A 20310-nucleotide genomic window follows, 5' to 3' on the forward strand; every position below is an offset into this window, starting at 1 on the left:
ATTACCATTATTGCTATGCTGTCTATTACCATTATTGCTATGTTGTCTACTACCATTGTTGCTATGTTGTCTATTACCATTGTTGCTATGTTGTCTATTACCATTGTTACTATGTTGTCTATTACCATTATTACTATGTTGTCTATTACCATTATTGCTATGTTGTCTATTACCATTGTTGCTATGCTGTCTATTACCATTGTTGGTATTTTGTCTATTACCATTGTTGGTATTTTGTCTATTACCATTATTGCTATGTTGTCTATTACCATTGTTGGTATTTTGTCTATTACCATTATTGCTATGTTGTCTACTACCATTGTTGCTATGTTGTCTATTACCATTGTTGCTATGTTGTCTATTACCATTATTGCTATGTTGTCTATTACCATTGTTGCTATGTTGTCTATTACCATTATTGCTATGTTGTCTATTACCATTGTTGCTATGTTGTCGATTACCATTGTTGCTATGTTGTCTATTACCATTGTTGCTATGTTGTCTATTACCATTGTTGCTATGTTGTCTATTACCATTATTGCTATGTAGTCTATTACCATTATTGCTATGTTGTCTATTACCATTGTTGCTATGTTGTCTATTACCATTGTTGCTATGTTGTCTATTACCATTGTTGCTATGTTGTCTATTACCATTATTACTATGTTGTCTATTACCATTATTACTATGTTGTCTATTACCATTATTGCTATGTTGTCTATTACCATTATTGCTATGTTGTCTATTACCATTATTACTATGTTGTCTATTACCATTATTACTATGTTGTCTATTACCATTATTGCTATGTTGTCTATTACCATTATTGCTATGTTGTCTATTACCATTATTGCTATGTTGTCTATTACCATTATTGCTATGTTGTCTATTACCATTATTGTTATGTTGTCTATTACCATTGTTGGTATTTTGTCTTTTACCATTATTGGTATGTTGTCTACTATCATTGTTGCTATGTTGTCTATTACCATTGCTGCTATGTTGTCTATTACCATTATTGCTATGTTGTCTATTACCATTATTGCTATGTTGTCTATTACCATATGTAATAGACAACATAGCAATAATGGTAATAGACATCAAGTAACATCAATCTATGTTGTCTATTACCATTATTGCTATGTTGTCTATTACCATTATTGCTATGTTGTCTATTACCATTGTTGCTATGTTGTCTATTACCATTATTGCTATGTTGTCTATTACCATTGTTGCTATGTTGTCTATTACCATTGTTGCTATGTAGTCTATTACCATTATTGCTATGTTGTCTATTACCATTGTTGCTATGTTGTCTATTACCATTGTTGCTATGTTGTCTATTACCATTGTTACTATGTTGTCTATTACCATTATTGCTATGTTGTCTATTACCATTGTTGCTATGTTGTCTATTACCATTATTGCTATGTTGTCTATTACCATTGTTGCTATGTTGTCTATTACCATTATTGCTATGTTGTCTATTACCATTATTGCTATGTTGTCTATTACCATTGTTGCTATGTTGTCTATTACCATTATTGCTATGTTGTCTATTACCATTGTTGCTATGTTGTCTATTACCATTGTTGCTATGTTGTCTATTACCATTATTGCTATGTTGTCTATTACCATTGTTGCTATGTTGTCTATTACCATTGTTGCTATGTTGTCTATTACCATTGTTACTATGTTGTCTATTACCATTATTACTATGTTGTCTATTACCATTATTGCTATGTTGTCTATTACCATTATTGCTATGTTGTCTATTACCATTATTGCTATGTTGTCTATTACCATTATTGCTATGTTGTCTATTACCATTATTGTTATGTTGTCTATTACCATTGTTGGTATATTCATTATTCCTACATTGTTGATACAAATGATTGTTACAGTGTAATAATTATTGTTACCTGTGGTAATGCCACTATGATACAACATCTGTATTACAATCCTTGAACAAAGTAAGAGTGAAACTCATGTGAATAATCACTGAATGGAGAACTGGGGGTGGGATTAAATAAATGATCTTCTTCCCACTCCCTTTCAGGCAAAACTGGACAATCATGCATTACATACTATACATTACCTTTTGCACTATATTAATTTATATTGTGTTGTCAACTTTGTACATTTTTTTTATGTCATTGCCTGAAATAAATGTAAAAAAAATGAATGAATGAAGCTCACCGAGAGAATGCCAAGAGTGTGCAAAGCAGTATTCGGTGCAAAGGGTGGCTATTTTGAAGAAAATAGAATTTAAAACAATATTTTCAGTTATTTCACTTTTTTTTTTGTTAAGTACATAACTCCACATGTGTTCATTCATAGTTTTGATGCCTTCAGCGACGATCTACAATGTCATGAAAATAAATAGTCATGAAAATAAAGAAAATGCATTGAAATGAGAAGGTTTGTCCAAACTTTTGGCCTGTACTGTATATATGAATATCATGTATAAGGATGTGCTTCATGATATTACATAATTGATTGATACTTTTATTAATAGATTGCACAGTACAGTACATATTTCGTACAATTGACCACTAAATGGTAACAACTCAATAAGTTTTTCAACTTGTTTAAGTCGGGGTCCACGTTAATCAATTCATGGTACAGATATATACTATCATCATAATACAGTCATCACACAATTTAATCTTCAGAGTATATACATTGAATTATTTACATTATTTACAATCCGGGGGGTGAGATGTGGAGGGGGGGTTAGGTTGGGTTGCTATCAGCATACTTCAGTCATCAACAATGACATCATCTGAGAAATGGACATTGTTACAGTGTACAGAATTTCCTCTCTGGTCAACAAAAGCACCTTGAGGATTCTGGCGGGAACTCTCGTTCAACCCTTTTTCGATTACGCATGCACCTCCTGGTACCCTAGCACCTCCAAAACCCTCAAATCTAAACTCCAAACATCTCAGAACAAGCTAGTCAGGTTACTTCTAGACCTCCACCCCAGATCCCACCTCACTCCTACCCACTTCTCTAAAGTGGGCTGGCTCAAGGTGGAAGACAGAGTTAAACAACTTGCACTGAGCCTAGTCTATAAAATCCGCTACACCTCCCTGATACCGAAGTACATGTCAAACTACTTCCTTAACGTAAATGACCGCCATAACCACAACACCAGGGGGAGCTCCACTAACCACGTTAAACCCAGATTCCGAACTAACAAAGGTCTTAACTCATTCTCTTTCTATGCCACATCAATGTGGAATGCGCTCCCAACAGGTATAAAAGAAAGGGCATCTCTATCCTCCTTCAAAACCGCAATAAAAGTTCACCTCCAGGCAGCTACAACCCTAAACTAACACCCTCCCCAGATTGCTAATAATCAAATGTAAACAATCAAATGCAGATACTTTTTCTTTTGCCTTCTGATCTCTCTCTCTCTCTCTCTCTCTCTCTCTCTCTCTCTCTCTCTCTCTCTCTCTCTCTCTCTCTCTCTCTATGTCCACTACTTGATGTCCATATCCCCCCTCCCCACCCCCCCCTCCCTCCACACCCCTGATTGTAAATAATGTAAATAATTCAATGTGATTATCTTGTGTGATGACTGTATTATGATGATAGTATATATGATAGTATATATCTGTATCATGAATCAATTGAAGTGGACCCCGACTTAAACAAGTTGAAAAACTTATTCGGGTGTTACCATTTAGTGGTCAATTGTACGGAATATGTACTTCACTGTGCAACCTACTAATAAAAGTCTCAATCAGTCAATCAATCAATCACACAATTTAATCTTCAGAGTATATAAATTGAATTATTTACATTATTTACAATCCGGGGGGTGTGATGTGGAGGGGGGGTTAGGTTGGGTTGCTATCAGCATACTTCAGTCATCAACAATGACATCATCTGAGAAATTGACATTGTTACAGTGTAGGTGTCACTTTGCCTATGCATTTGATTATTATACAATTTTTGTGTACTTTTACAAGCGGTCCTCCGAGGGAAGCCACAACTGCGATGTGGCCCTCAATGAAAACGAGTTCGGGAATAGTCTTAATATTCAAATATAAAGTTAGTAAAGATGTGAGAGTGAGAAGTAAACAAACCTGTTCCGTGCAACACAACGTGATGCTTCTTGAAAAAAGCGTCCAGTAGTTGATGTTGTCGCTCCTTCTTCTCTTTAGTTGGCGAAAGTTCCTTCTCGTACTCCACTATCGTTCTTTCGCACATTTTCCCCCACAATCACGACACTTTACACTCACATGTGTTTACTGCCGATCGAAGTGTTGATAATAACCTCCGCGTCGCTTTGTTAGCTGCTAACAAGCTAAGCTAAGTAGCTAAGCTAACTAGCAGGCTAAGCTAGCACTAGAAGCGTCAAAGTGCGCTCGGACTAATGTAGCCCAATACAAACTATTATTATCATCGATGTTTTTAGACATGCATGCATCAATTAGGAACACAGAAACATAACGCCAACGTTTAGGCCTCAAACGACGTCTTTTTACCCCCCACCTTCTTCTTCTTTCAATTTACTCTCGCGAGATTTGGCGACTGCGCGAGAAAAAAGCAGGAGGGAAAAACAAGATGGCGTTTGATGGAGAAGACGTTCTTGTAGTTATTAGCGTGCGACGTCCCTATTCCCTGCGCACAGGTACACATACATCGTTCGATTAGGTAAAGTGCATTAATAAATGTATGTATTCGGATACATTAGTCTGAGTGCACGTTGGCGCTACTTGTGCTAGCTCAGGTGGCTAGTTAGCTTAGCTCGTTAGCAGCTAACAAAGAGACGCGGAGGTTATTATCATCACGTCGCTTAGCAGTTAACGAGTGTGAGTGTAAAGTGTTGTGATCGTGAGAAAATGCGCGAAAGAACGATAGTAAAGTGCGAGGAGGAACTTCCTCCAACAGAAGAGGAGAAGCAGCGACAACATGAACGACTGGACGATGTTTGCAAGAAGCATCACGTTGTGTCACACAGAACAGGTTTGTTTACTTCTCACATCTTTACTCACTTTATATTTGTGTGGTGTTCGGGTCTGTGGGACCCGTTTTCATTTTTTATTAAAATAAAAATTATACAATTAATTTGTCAAACTGAGACTCACTGACTTTGGCTCATTTTCTGTGAAGAACATATATCAGAATACATATTTAATGACCACATACACCATACACCTACACATTTATATTACATATAAGATGTCCGGGTCCAATAATAGAAGTGTGGAAATTGATGTTCTGTGTACCCCACTAGGGGTGTGGGAAAACATAGATTCTCACGTTGTGCGATTCAGAATCGATTCTCATTTTTCAAATATCGATTTTTTTTTTCCATTAATTAATCAGTCCAACAATACAATACTCAGCAATACCATAACAATGCAATCCAATTCCAAAAGCAAACCCGGCCCAGCAACACTCAGAACTGCAATAAACAGAGCAATTGAGAGGAGACACAAACACCACACAGAACAAACCAAAAGTAGTGAAACAAAAATGAATATTATCAACAACAGTATCAATATTAGTTACAATTTCAACATAGCAGTGATTAAAGATCGCTCATTGACATTATCATTAGACATTTATAAAAAATTTAAAAAAAGAACAATAGTGTCACAGTGGCTTACACTTGCATCGCATCTCATAAGCTTGACAACACACTGTGTCCAATATTTTCACAAAGGTAAAATAAGTCATATTTTTGGTTCATTTAATAGTTGAAACAAATGTACATTATTGCAATCAGTTGATAAAACATTGTCCTTTACAATTATAAAAGCTTTTTACAAAAATCTACTACTCTGCTTGCATGTCAGCAGACTGGGGTAGATCCTGCTGAAATCCTATGTATTGAATGAATAGAGAATCCTTTTGAATCGGGAAAAAAATCGTTTTTGAATCGAGAATCGCGTTGAATTGGAAAAAAATCGATTTATAATCGAATCGTGACCCCAAGAATCGATATTGAATCGAATCGTGGGACACCCAAAGATTCGCAGCCCTATACCCCACCCTCCCCCCCACACACACACACACACACACACAAAGCAGGCCTAGACAGGAGGAGGACAGAGTGTAGGTACACAGAACATCAGAGGGTCAAATGTGCGAGAAAATGAGAGCAGACAGTGTTGACAAACAATGTTGCAACCTTGTGTGGGAACCGCAGGTGCAGAAACACAAAAGAAGAATCCCTGTGGGATGCAGAAACTGCCAGAGAAATTTTCAGTGCAACGTTCATATTGTTGTTACTATTCCGTCCTACGTGTCTGTGTCCGTGACGTTAACAAGTTGACGGATAGCTAACATGAAGATTCCAAGGAAAGGGAAGAAAGAGTCCAGGCCTTTTATCTTTAAGAAGCTTTAGTGGTTTTCACAGGGAATGCACTTTTCCTTTCTTCTTGTCTAATTGGTCATTTCTTTCTTTGTTGTTATCATTGTAAAACTGTATAAAGAGACACAAAATATATGTCAAATAAACACCACTAAGTAACTACATTTCCATAAATGTTTGCTGCATAATATGTTTTCACACATACACACACAGCCCATACAATAGCATGTAAACAGTGCTCATAAAGTGATGTAAATAGCCCTATACAGCCCATGTAATACTCATAGCCACACATGAATAGGATTTACATTTATAAACATTGCACTCTCCCTTAGAGGAGTGAGCGAGCAAAGAAGCTACATGCTAAGTAGCAACAAGCTAAAAAGTAGAACAAGCTATCGTCGCACAGTGCTATTTCTACATTTACACACACACACAACGTCTTCATGTTACTCATAAAACAGACACAAGACTTACAGACAATGTTTCCAAGGCACTTTGTGGGAAGAAACAACAAACTTGGAGCGCTGAAACACGTAAACCTGTCTCGTGTGTAAACAAGTGGGCGTCTGACTGTCGTGCTGACTACCGGAAACTAGAGGAGGGACCAACTCGCCTTCAAAATAAAAGTCCCTTCTTATTACCTGATAATGTTACGTCACACTCCCCGCCTGGTATAAATACTATACCACTATTTCGAACTGCAGTAGGAACATGATTGATACAAATTACAGAAACCTAACTTAACTTAGTCTGTATCATTAGCTGCCAAGAGAAGGACTGTCTCAGAGACAGGCCTCAGAAAAGTCTTTGCAGATCCAGATCTTGTGACCTTGAGTTCTATCTTCCTGACCTTCCCGTCCTGGTCGGGGAAAGTCTTTGTGACAAGAGCCAGGGGCCACTCGTTCCTCTTAGCTTGATTGTCTTTGAGCAACACAAGGTCACCCTCCTTCAGATTAGGCTTGACATCTTGCCACTTGTTGCGATTTTGAAGTGTGGGAAGGTATTCGCGCCTCCATCTGTGCCAAAAGGTGTTGGCGAGATGCTGCACCTTCCTCCACTGCTGGCGGTAGAGATCCTTGTTGTCGAACGTTCCAGGAGGGGCAGGGAGAGTGCACAACTTCTGCGTCAATAGCGAAGCAGGGGTCAGAAGGAAAGGAGATTCCGGGTCTGAGGAGATCGGTGTGAGTGGTCTGGCATTAATGATCGCTGTTACTTCTGCCATTAGCGTAGACAACACTTCATGAGTGAGATGTGATCGGCTGGATTCTTGAAGCATGGAGTCAAGAATTCTTCTGGAGACTCCAATCATGCGTTCCCAGGCTCCTCCCATATGGGAGGAATGAGGCGGGTTGAAAATCCACGTACACCCTTCCTCACCCAAATACTTCCTGACATTGGGCTCTTTGGGATCTGTTAGGACCATGTGCAACTCCTTGCAGGCACCAATGAAGTTTGTCCCACAGTCGGAACGAATCTGCTTTGCGGGTCCTCTCAGTGCAAATAATCGACGTAAAGCGTTGATGAAACTTGATGTTTCCATTGATTCGATGAGTTCTATGTGCACGGCACGCGTGCTCATGCACGTGAAGAGCACTGCCCACCTCTTGCTTTCAGCTTGACCTCCACGGGTCCGTCTCGTGGTGACAGACCAGGGACCGAACACATCAAGTCCCACATAGGTAAAAGGTGGTTCTGTGCACAGACGGTCAGGGGGAAGATCCGCCATTTTCTGTTCAGCAGTCCTTCCACGAAGTTTGTTGCAAACCACACATTTGCGGAGAATGCTGTTGATGCACCGTTTGGCACCAACAATCCAGTATCCTGCTGTACGGATGGATCCTTCTGTGAAGACACGACCCTGATGTTTGACCTTTTGGTGGTAGTGTCTCACAAGGAGCTTCCCAATTTGGTTGTGGGCTGGAATGATAATAGGAAACTGCTCTCCAATGTCCAGTGTGGCATGCTTGAGCCTTCCTCCTATCCTCAAAAGTCCCTTTTCATCCATGTAAGGGTCCAGCTTTCTTAGGGGACTGTCTTTTGGAATGTTTTTCCCAGCAGCCAAGCAGTCGAGCTCAGTTCTGTAAGTCTCTTTTTGCACACAACTAATTATGATAGTCTCTGCTTTTGATAGTTGTGCTGTAACGGGTTTAGTGATATCGCCGGTTGTGACTGGTGCTCTTTTACGTTCCAGCATGTTGGTTATGGAAGTGATAGCCCGTACTAGTGACTTCCATGTGGAAAATCGCCCAAACCGATGAGATCCTAGCTTAGAGTGAGGAATGGAAAGTGCTGTAGCATGGGAACGTACCTCGCTGTCAGTGTCTGGGTCGACGAGCTTGTGATGTTCCATTTCAGAGCTGGGAACTTCATCAGGCAGGTACAGAAAGGTGGGTCCTGTGAACCATGTAGTGTTTGTTAGCTCCGTTGCAGGAACTGATCGTGAAGCATGATCTGCTGGGTTTTGAGCTGTGTGGACGTAGTGCCACTGATCTGGTTTGGTTGACCTTCTGATTCGCTGCACCCTGTTGCAGACGTACACGTAGAATCGCCTGGTCTGGTTGTAGATGTATCCCAGGACGACTCTGCTGTCTGTGTAGAAATGCATTGTGTCAATACAAATGTCCAGCTCTCTCTGTACCAACTCTGCCATTTCCACTGCGAGTACAGCAGCTCCCAATTCCAGTCTTGGAATAGTGTGGGCGGATGGAGGTGCTAGTTTCGCCTTTCCCAGGACAAAACCGACGTGGCACCCTCCATCGCTGTCAATTACTTTGAGGTAGCCAACGGCAGCGATAGCCTTTACTGAAGCGTCACAGAAAAAATGAAGTTCTCTCTTCTGTGCAGTAGACAAGGTGGTAGTTGAGTACGCTCTAGGTATCCTAATGTCTTGTAAATCTTGTAATGAATCTTTCCACATCTTCCATTCAGCTTCCTTTGTCTTCGGTAGAGGGGTGTCCCAGTCAAGGGCTTCGTTGCAAGTCAGTTCTCGGAGTAGAAACTTCCCTTGAATGACGACTGGAGCTACAAGACCGAGAGGGTCGAACAGGCTGTTCACTACTGCTAGAGCACCTCTACGTGTGTAGGGTTTCTCTGTGGCTATTGTTTTGTAGGTGAAGATGTCATGCTTTAGCTCCCAGCTGAGTCCCAAACTGCGTTGGACGAGAGTGGAGTTGTCGTCGAAATCCAAGTTTTGTAGTCCTCCTGCATGATCTTCCTGAGAGAAGGCCTTTAGCACATTAGAGCAGTTGGATGCTATCTTGTGGAGTCTCAGGTTTGAAGCAGCCAACATCTCCTGTGTCCTTGTCAGCAGGTCGATGGCTTCCGTGGCTGAAGGTAGCGACGTGAGCCCGTCATCGACGTAGAAGTCGCGTTCCACAAAGTGTTTGGCATCTAATCCATGTTCCTCTGCTCCATGTTCTGCTGCACGGTGAAGCCCGTAGATGGCTACTGCTGGGGAGGGTGAGTTACCGAATATATGGACTTTCATGCGATACTCCACAATCTCTTGGCCGGGGTCGTTTTCTTTGAACCACAAGAAGCGCAAAAAGTCTCTGTTGTCTTTGCGAACGACAAAGCTGTGGAACATTTGTTCAATGTCTGCTATTACAGCAACAGTCTCTCTTCTGAAGCGCAGCAACACGCCAAGCAAACTGTTGTTTAGATCCGGCCCAGTAAGTAGTACGTCATTCAGGGAAATGCCATGATCTTGAGCACTGGAGTCGAAGACGACCCTGATCTTGTCCGGCTTCTGGGGATGATAGACACCAAAAATAGGTAAGTACCAGCACTCACCTCCTTCCTCTAGTGGCGGTGCCAACTCAGCATGGTTGCGATCGAAGATTTTCTGCATGAAGGCAAAGAAGTCATCCTTCATCTTTGGCTTTCTTTCAAAGGTGCGACGAAGAGTGGTAAGTCTGCTGAGTACTTGTTGTCTATTGTTTGGCAGTCTTTGACGAGGAGATCTGAATGGAAGCGGTGCCACCCAGCTGTTGGTGTCATCCATTGTCATCTCTCTGTCCATGAAATCCAGGAACATTCGGTCCTCGATGGAAAGTCCTACTTGATCATCATCTTTAGTGCTCTGGAAGATCGTGTTGCCCAAGTTGCTGTCATCGAGGACAGGGATGTTGAATTTAAGGCTGCTAGAAGAAGTTGCATTGTGTACTTTGGAGCTGAACCTTTCCTTGACTTGAAGCTGGTTGGGACATGGAGTGAGGAGAGATGGTCTTCCATTTTCAAGCACACTGGTACGGTAGGAAGTCACAGCTGCCGCTTTGTGGGCTGACCCGAGACACACATCTCCTACGACAACCCAGCCAAGATCCAGTCGTTGGGCGAAGGGGGCACTCTGAGGACCGTTACGCTGCTCTCTGACTTTATGGACCTGAAGGACGTCGCGTCCAAGAAGTATTAGTATCTGGGCTTCAGGGTCCAGACGTGGGATCATGTGAGCGATGGACCTCAAGTGGTTGTGGTGTCGTGCGACCTCGGGAGTTGGGATCTCGGACCGGTCGTCTGGCATGTGGTTACATTCTATGAGTGTTGGAAGCACCACACTGGTTTTTCCATCCAGAGACTCTGCGATGAACCCAGTGGCTCTCCTTCCGGATGTCTCGGAGACTCCTGCACATGTCCGGAGAGTGTAAGGTGAGTCTGAACCTTCGATTTGGAAGAGGTCAAAGAACTCAGACCTCGCCAGGGATCTGTTGCTCTGGTCATCTAGGAGGATGTAGACGTTAGTAGCTCTGTCTGGGTGTGTTTTGGGATAAACCTTAACAAGGCATATCTTGGAACAGGACCGGAGGCTTTGCCCTTTGCCGCAGACTTCTGTACATTTCGAGGTGACTGCTGGTCCAGGCGCTTTCTCTTCACTCTCCCCGCCATACTGTGAGGGGGGGTCCTTGTTCTCTTTATCCCACGGTGGAGGTCCAGGATGAAGTGCGGCTACATGGTCGTCGCTCTCACATTCATTACACTTGAGAGCAGTCTTACAGTTCCTCGCCAGGTGGGTCGTGGAGGAGCAACACTTGAAGCAGACCCCATTGTCTTTCAGAAAGGCTCTGCGCTCTTCAAGTGGTTTGCTTCGAAAACCACGGCACTTGTTCAGAGGATGGGGTTTCTGATGTATGGGACACTGTCTCCCGACATCGTCGAGCTTGTAACTTGAACTGAACATTTGAGAAGTTGAGTTGTTTCCTTCGACATCTGTCTTGTGGGTAGATACTTGTCGTTTAGCGTATCTTGCCCCTCTTTCAAACTGTTCGTGCTTTGGGAGATGATTAGATGTTTTCAACGGAGTTAGAGTGAGGGAAAAACTGGGGTCGTTTCTTCTACGTGCTTCGCTGCAGATGAAGTCGGTGAAGTAGGCAAAAGGGGGAAAGGAAACATTGTACTGCTCCTTGTACTGAGAACCCTTAGCCAACCATTTTTCTTGCAGACCGTGTGGCAGCTTTTCTACAATGGGGTTCACACCCCTGGCTGTGTCCAGGTATGAGAGCCCTTGCAGGTAGTCTTCAGACTTAGCAGCGTTTAACTCTGAGAGCAGGTCTCCAAGTTCCCTTAGTTTTGTGGGTTCTTTGTTGGACAGCTTCGGAAAATCCTCAAGTCTTTTGAAGAGGGATCTCTCTATCACCTCCGGGGAGTCGTAGCACTCTTCTAGGCGTTCCCAGACAAGTTGCAGACCTACAGCAGGGTTGGCGACATGGACAGAGCGAATCCTTTTGACATGCTCCGAGGACTCTCTTCCTAGCCACTTTGTTAATAGGTTGAGTTCCTCACTGGCATTTAAGTTGAGTTCTCCAGTAGCGTTGATGTAAGAGGACTTCCATGCCCAGTAGTTTTCCGGGTGGTCGTTGAACTGGGTGAGACCGGAACTCACAAGCTCCCGGCGCACAAAATATCTTGCAATGTCACTCATAGCAGTCATGTCTTTTGGATTTGACTGCAGCGGGGTTCTGAGAGGGGGATAATATGACTGGACAGGCGAGAACTGACGAGGTGGGACCGTGTCAGGGAACTGTCGATGTACTGCAGGCACCGACCTTGTGTGTTGCTGTGTAGCAGCTGATGTAGGCCTCCCAGTTTGTTGTGTAGGAGCAGTAATTGTCAACTCTTTGGGTAGTTGAGCTGCAGCTGACAGTTGAGGAGCTTGGGGAGTATATGTTTCTAGTACAGGGGGCTCTCCATAGCTAGATTGTCGCTTTGTGTGTTGTTCAACATAGTCGTGTGTGCGTTGGTTGCTATTGCTAGCCAATCCAAAGTGGCTCATTCTACTTCCTTCACGGCTCTCAAGCTCAGCTGCTTCTTCGAGGAATTGGGTTTCAGCTAATGCTGCTGCTACCTCCTTCTCATCCTGCAGTGTTGATAACTCGGCTGCTATTCTGGCTTCTTTAGCCTTCAGTTCTGCTTCTCGGCGTCCGTAGGAAGCGCGTGCGCGCGCAGCTTCGAGTTTAGCGCGGGCCTTGATAGCAGCTTTGCTAGTTGAGGAAAGACTGGATCCTGCAGTTGTGGTGGAATGCAGGGAGGCAGCGTCGTGTCCACGGTCTCTTTCCGTGCTGGCCACATCACCGCTGCCGATGTCTCCACTTGTTTCGGCGTTGTCCATTTTTATTGCTTCTGTTGTTAAAGTGCCCGCCGTGAAGCTTGTCTTTTTACTATTCCGTCCTACGTGTCTGTGTCCGTGACGTTAACAAGTTGACGGATAGCTAACATGAAGATTCCAAGGAAAGGGAAGAAAGAGTCCAGGCCTTTTATCTTTAAGAAGCTTTAGTGGTTTTCACAGGGAATGCACTTTTCCTTTCTTCTTGTCTAATTGGTCATTTCTTTCTTTGTTGTTATCATTGTAAAACTGTATAAAGAGACACAAAATATATGTCAAATAAACACCACTAAGTAACTACATTTCCATAAATGTTTGCTGCATAATATGTTTTCACACATACACACACAGCCCATACAATAGCATGTAAACAGTGCTCATAAAGTGATGTAAATAGCCCTATACAGCCCATGTAATACTCATAGCCACACATGAATAGGATTTACATTTATAAACATTGCACTCTCCCTTAGAGGAGTGAGCGAGCAAAGAAGCTACATGCTAAGTAGCAACAAGCTAAAAAGTAGAACAAGCTATCGTCGCACAGTGCTATTTCTACATTTACACACACACACAACGTCTTCATGTTACTCATAAAACAGACACAAGACTTACAGACAATGTTTCCAAGGCACTTTGTGGGAAGAAACAACAAACTTGGAGCGCTGAAACACGTAAACCTGTCTCGTGTGTAAACAAGTGGGCGTCTGACTGTCGTGCTGACTACCGGAAACTAGAGGAGGGACCAACTCGCCTTCAAAATAAAAGTCCCTTCTTATTACCTGATAATGTTACGTCACAGTTACTCAGCCAGCGTTTGTGGGTCTGATGGACCCGTTGCATTTTGTGGCTTTTAACGCCTCACAATCAAACACTTTTATGTTCAAATACTGAACAGATGTTTATTGGGGTAATACTGTTCAGTATTTTAACATAAAAGTGTTTGATTGTGAGGCATTAAAAGCCACAAAATGCAACGGGTCCATCAGACCCACAAACGCTGGCTGAGTAACAACAATATGAACATTACACAAGGGCTAACACTATTCTAAATACATTGTCAAGAGGAAGACAAATTGTTTTGTCATTGCTGTTTTCTACTGTTTATTTTTTATAAACCTTTATTTATAAATTGCAACATTTACAAACAGTTAAGAAATAATAATCAAAATAAGTACAAAAACAGTACAAAACAGTGCCAGGGGGTTGTAAACTCAATAAAGTAACTAAAATAGAATGCAATATATATATATATATATATAACAAACAAAGTGCAAAGCCATAGGCTCATACAATTAAAGTAAATAATTTAAATTTGGAACACAGCATCATCGTTTTCACAGCTTTTTGGTTGTTGGAGGTAGAGAGTGTTTTAACGTAGAGTTCTAATTCTTTTTTAAAGGCACAAAAAACAGGTCGGGTATTGAGAAACTTACATTTATGAATATAAAACTTAGCCAATAGTATAATGAGGTTGCAAAGGTACAATTTCTTTTCACATTTTTTTTCATACGGTCTAAATCCAAATAGCACATCTTTAAAACAAAGCACAAATTTGTCATGAATATTGTCCAGGATGAAAGGACACAGTGATGGAGTGCTTTCACAAGTCCAAAACAGGTGGTAAACAGTCTCTGGATGCATGTTACATAAGGTGCAACATGCATGTTACATAAGGTGCAACATGCATGTTACATAAGGTGCAACATGCATGTTACATAAGATGCAGGCAACATCAATGTCCTTCTTGTCTCTAACCATCACAGTCTTTACAGGGTAATAACCAGGAATGATTTTAAAAGGTATCTCTTTGACTTTGTTAGTAAGTAAATAGCTGTTAGGAAGGGAGCACGTTTTGACCCAGCAGATGTTATTCACAACATTATTCCCGATCGCAATTACATAGGAGACAGACACACAATCATTTTGGAATAAGCTGCGGATTTTTCTGATCAAAGCAAAGTTCCCCCACAGGAGTGTCAAGTGGATGCTTTTTTCTACTGTTTATGAAAACAACACAGTATTTATGACTCTCAGTTTGTAACACTGTGTATAACATGTTTACACAAAACTTACACAGTTACCAAATATATTTTTGCCCAGCCACCACTATAACTAAAAAGAGGGAAACAATTGATATTATATTGTTGCTTTTAATGGCCAAAGGTATAGATGTGTGTGTCCATGCGATAGAAAACAGTAGGCTGTCTTTTTTTAACAGATTTATTACAATCTTTGGCAAGCTAGGTAATGTTTGCTGTGGTCTGGAACAACACGGCACACAAACAACTATCTGAAATGTGTCATGAAACATGCAAAACTAAATTATATACAAAGAGGATGAAAGTAAAGGATATTAAATGAGCTCAAATATAGCTACAAACGAGGCATAATGATGTAATATGTACATACAGCTAGCCTAAATAGCATGTTAGCATTGATTAGCTTGCAGTCATGCGGTGACCAAATATGCCTGATTAGCACTCCAACAAGTCAATAACAGCAACAAAGCGCACCTTTGTGCATTCACGCACGGTTTAAAACGTTTGGTGGACAAAATGAGACAAAGAAGGAGGGGAAGATTTTACATGTAAACAAACTGTTGCGTCACAGTGCACACTATGGTGGGTTCAAGAACCGCCAAAACTAGTAGGACAAAACAAAAAACATACTAAAACAAAACAAAACATTTTTTCCCCATCTTTTTCCATTTTCAATCCTTTTTTAAAAATGATCCAGGGAGCCACTAGGGCGGCGCTAAAGAGCCCCCGACCTAATCCAACCCCCCACACCCCAATTTCAAAGCCCTATTTTTCTACTCACTAAACTGTTTTTGAAGCGATTTTAGTGGCTGGGACAAAATAATCTTATCCCATGTTTTTTATTGGTTGTTTAGTTAGACACTTTTAACCCAACACATCTCATTGCGTTAATAGTGTCAGTCAAAAACTACTTATTTGTGGTTATTTACTTATTTACCCAACAGATGTCCGGCAGCCCCCCCGTTTTAAAGAGGAAGATCCACATTCTCTTACAGTGAAAGAGAAAAAGGAGGAACCACAGCCCACCCACATTAAAGAGGAAGAGGAGGAGCTGTGGATCACTCAGGAGGGAGAGTGTCTTCCAAGACAGGAGGAGGATGATCTCACCAAGTTTCCACTTACTGGTGTCTCTGTGAAGACTGAAGAGCGTGAAGAGAAACCACCTGAGTTCTCACAGCTTCATCACAGTCCAAGTAAGCAGAACATTCATCTAAAACAATGTTGCTTTTTATCTCCACATTCACTAACATAAGAGCTAAATGAGCAATGCTGCTATATTTGCCAATACAGAGCTAAAAAATGCCAAATAATCAACAAAAATTGTGGAAGAATTAAACAATTACTGCTATAATTACTGAGACACCTGATGACTGGTGGACAGAAAACATTCTCTGCAACATCCCAACTCTGTTTTAATCTTTGTTGACGTGTTTTAGCCATGCCGCTACCTCTCTGCTCCGCGAGGGCGTATACGTATGTAAGAAGGTGCGCTTGTTTTATGTCTCTGTGAGAAGGAGAGACAAGAAAGAGTGAGAAGAGCCGGTAGTGTAATGCCCGCAGCTAAAAGCAACTGCGTGAGAACGTATACTCCAATATCACCATATAGTCATTTTCTATATCGCACAGAGACAAACCCGCGATATATCGAGTATATTCCATATATCGCCCAGCTCTAGTAGAAATGTCTGGTTACATCAGCTCTGCTCTTTTAATGTCTTTAACGTTTCCTTTGTGTTCTTTGACATTTCCCTCTTACACACATGTTTATGTGTGCTATGGCTATGAGGGTTTTTTCCCCCTTGGCCTCAGTCTAGACCCCCTCTGCAGGGGCCCAGGCTTAGACTGATTTATTTTTTTTTCACTCCCCCCAGCGTTTTTTCCCCTTTTTTGTAAGGGGTGCCGGAAGTTGGCTGTCCCGTAAGCGATCCTGTTCTGGCTCCCTGTAATGTTTGTCTGATCTTGAATGGGATTGTGCTGAAAATATTAATTTCCCTTCGGGGATTATTAACCTCTTAAAGGCCTACTGAAATCCACTACTACCGACCACGCAGTCTGATAGTTTATATATCAATGATGAAATCTTAACATTGCAACACATGCCAATACGGCCGGGTTAACTTATAAAGTGACATTTTAAAATTCCCGGGAAATATCCGGCTGAAACATTGCGGTATGATGACGTATGCGCGTGACGAAGTCCGAGTAACGGAAGTTATGGTACCCCGTAGAATCCTATACAAAAAGCTCTGTTTTCATTTCATAATTCCACAGTATTCTGGACATCTTTTGCAATTTTTTTAATGAACAATGAAGGCTGCAAAGAAGACAGTTGTAGGTGGGATCAGGGTATTAGCAGCGGACTACAGCAACACAACCAGGAGGACTTTGTTGGAGCGCTAGCCGCGCTAGCCGTGCTAGCCGCGCTAGCCGCGCTAGCCGCGCTAGCCGCCCTAGCCGCGCTAGCCGCCCTAGCCGCCGACTTCACCTTGACTTCCTACGTCTCCGGCCGCCAAACGCATCGGGTGAAGTCCTTTGTCCTTCTGCCGATCGCTGGAACGCAGGTGAGCACGGGTGTTGATGAGCAAATGAGGGCTGGCTGGCGTAGGTGGAGAGCTAATGTTTTTAGCATAGCTCTGTGCAGTCCGGTTGCTAAGTTAGCTTCAATGGCGTCGTTAGCACAGCATTGTTAACCTTCGCCAGCCTGGAAAGCATTAACCGTGTATTTACATGTCCACGGTTTAATAGTATTGTTGATTTTCTATCTATACTTCCAGTCAGGGGTTTATTTCTTTTGTTTCTATATGCAGTTAAAGCAAGATGCTATCACGTTAGCTCGTAGCTAAAGCATTTCGCCGATGTATTGTCGTGGAGATAAAAGGCACTGAATGTCCATTTCGCGTTCTCGACTCTCATTTTCAAGAGGATATAGTATCCCAGGTGGTTTAAAATATAAATCCGGGATCCACAATAGAAAAAGGAGAGTGTGGAATCCAATGAGCCAGCTTGTACCTAAGTTACGGTCAGAGCGAAAAAAAGATACGTCCATCGCTGCCTCTCAAGTCATTCACTGTAACGTTCCTCATCTACGAATCTTTCATCCTCGCTCAAATTAATGGGGTAATCATCACTTTCTCGGTCCGAATCTCTCTCGCTCCATTGTAAACAACGGGGAATTGTGAGGAATCCTAGCTCCTGTGACGTCACGCTACTTCCGGTAGAGGCAAGGCTTTTTTTTATCAGCGAGCAAAAGTTGCGAACTTTATCGTCGATTTTCTCTACTAAATCCTTTCAGCAAAAATATGGCAATATCGCGAAATGATCAAGTATGACACATAGAATGGATCTGCTATTCCCGTTTAAATAAAAAAAAAACATTTCAGTAGGCATTTAAGGTCCGAGCTTTTTGTTTACATACTTTTTTTACTTCTCTTTGCTATTTGGGCTTATTGGACCCTAATTAGAATAAAAACTAAGAATCATCTTTTGATATGATGTACTTAAGTCCATAAGTACACAAACGTGTACTTCATGTTTAGTGACATGCTAATTCTTATTTTTACACTTTTTTTTCCAAATTGCATTGTATGTTATACTCTTCTGACACCACCAGATGGCAGTATAAGTGTCCACATAAGCGGCCATAAGACCCCAATTCGGTAGTGTACACAATTTTGGAAATAAGAGCTAAAAGGTGCTGTCCACACATGTGGCCACTAAGCCTTTTAGTATTTCTGATTCTGATTCTAAAGCATATGTTTGTCTTCTTGTGTCCTGCAGACGTCTGTGAAGAACATTTTCTCCCTGAGCAGCAGGAGTGGGCTTTAAGGATGGAGCAGGAGGAGCCACAGCCCCGTGACATTAAAGAGGAAGAGGATAGGTCACAGGCAGCCTCTCTTAAGGAGGAAGATGAGGATCACGGCATCGGTGAAGACGTGGAGGAGGTTGACGTCACTCAACTCCCATTGACTGTCATTGTGAAGAGTGAATGTGATGAGGTCAAAGGTGAAAGCGAGGCGGAGCCTCCAAGGAGCAGCTCAACTCGACACATGACAACAGAAGCCGAGGGAGACCACTGTGGAGGATCACCAGCAGACACGCTCTTAGCGCCACTGTCAGATATTGACGACACGACGTCACTCTCTCATGATGAAGACTCTAAAGCTGAGAACACGCACTTGAAATGCCCTCACTGTGACAAAACCTTTAACCACAGCTGCAGTCTGAAAGTACACACCAGAATACACACGGGCGATAAACCTTTTTCCTGCTCAATCTGTGGTAAAGGTTTCATACAGAACACTAATCTGAAAATACACATGAGGACACACACTGGAGAAAAAACATTTGTGTGCTCGTTTTGTTGTAAAAAATTCTCTCTGAAGCAAAATTTGATAAGACACACGCGAGTACACACCGGCGAGAAACCCTTTTCATGTTCAATCTGTGGCAAAGGCTTCATACAAAACAGCGATTTGAAAGTACACATGAAAACACACACGGGAGAAAAGACATTCACGTGCTCAGTTTGTAGTAAAGGATTCTCCCGGAAGCAAAATTTGATAAGACACACAAGAATGCACGCTTGTGAAACAACTTTGGTCGGTTGAGTCCGGAGTAAAGGTTTTTGTCAGGCTCAAACACCGAACTATCTATTAAACAAGACAAGAAGCAAAGGAATCAAACAGAGACAGGATTCAATTTAGCGCATGAGGAGAAACGTCTGGGGCTGCACACTCAGCTACAGCCTCCCACCACGCTCTGAAGGCAGTCCCAACGCGCTGCCCCTTTATTTGGGCATTTTCTGATTACATTACATTACGCAGCTGCTCCTAAGGGGCGGGGGTTCATAAACAGTTCAAAGAAAAGGTGCCTGGAGCGGTGTCAGGTTTTCCCCCTCTCTGCTTTGTAGACCTCGGGTCATGACAAGGTCTACCTGTGGCTGTCCAATACATCAAAGAAACCCACACCTCCACGTCGCATCCCATCGCACACAGTGGAGGTTTAACAAGCCTTTTGCTTGATAAGATCAAAGACAGCTTTTGTCTTCTCGCAGGGCGACCTGAACTCATGGGAACACAAAGTTGTGTGATAACTTATATACAATTATTCTGACAGTTTTGTCCAAAGTCCAAATCTGAAATGATACACTGGGGAGAAATCATATTCCTGTTCAGGCGCCATCAAAAATGTTTGTCAACGATCAAATCTTGTAAAACACGTGCGAATACACAATAGAGGTAAACGTCGGTGGGAAAGTGTTGAGTTGCAATTTGTGTGGTGAAAGATTCTCCTATAATGTTAACTTTTTAACATCAGCACTTATGTGTTTGTAA

General features: G+C 42.1%; 2 protein-coding genes across 2 annotated transcripts in view; both read right to left on the reverse strand.

The window, feature by feature from the left end:
- The window catches only part of LOC133631870 (zinc finger protein 260-like), a 29282-nt gene extending 24749 nt beyond the window's left edge, over positions 1-4533 (reverse strand). The window contains exon 1 of the mRNA XM_062024040.1: positions 4098-4533. Within this exon, the coding sequence (XP_061880024.1) occupies positions 4098-4221 (124 nt within the window). The 5' untranslated portion in view covers positions 4222-4533. The remainder of the gene's footprint in view (positions 1-4097) is intronic.
- Positions 4534-6947: 2414 nt separating this feature from the next.
- LOC133632096 (uncharacterized) lies at positions 6948-12941 on the reverse strand. Its single transcript, XM_062024333.1, has 2 exons — positions 10263-12941; positions 6948-10181 (listed from the first exon to the last, which is right to left on the reverse strand). The coding sequence occupies exons 1-2, from the start codon at positions 12939-12941 to the stop codon at positions 7083-7085; spliced, it is 5778 nt and encodes a 1925-aa protein (XP_061880317.1). The 3' UTR covers positions 6948-7082.
- Between the last annotated feature and the right edge of the window lie 7369 nt (positions 12942-20310).

The sequence above is a fragment of the Entelurus aequoreus genome, linkage group LG17 (assembly GCF_033978785.1).
Source record: "Entelurus aequoreus isolate RoL-2023_Sb linkage group LG17, RoL_Eaeq_v1.1, whole genome shotgun sequence".
NCBI lineage: Eukaryota > Metazoa > Chordata > Actinopteri > Syngnathiformes > Syngnathidae > Entelurus > Entelurus aequoreus.

What these genes read in the sequence shown, in the direction of transcription:
- LOC133632096 (XM_062024333.1), bottom strand. Translation starts at nt 12,941, where the DNA reads ATGGACAACGCCGAAACAAGTGGAGACATCGGCAGCGGTGATGTGGCC. An exon ending in TGCCAAACAATAGACAACAA is followed by an intron (nt 10,182 to 10,262) that starts GTACTCAGCAGA and finishes GCCTTCATGCAG; the next exon opens with AAAATCTTCGATCGCAACCA.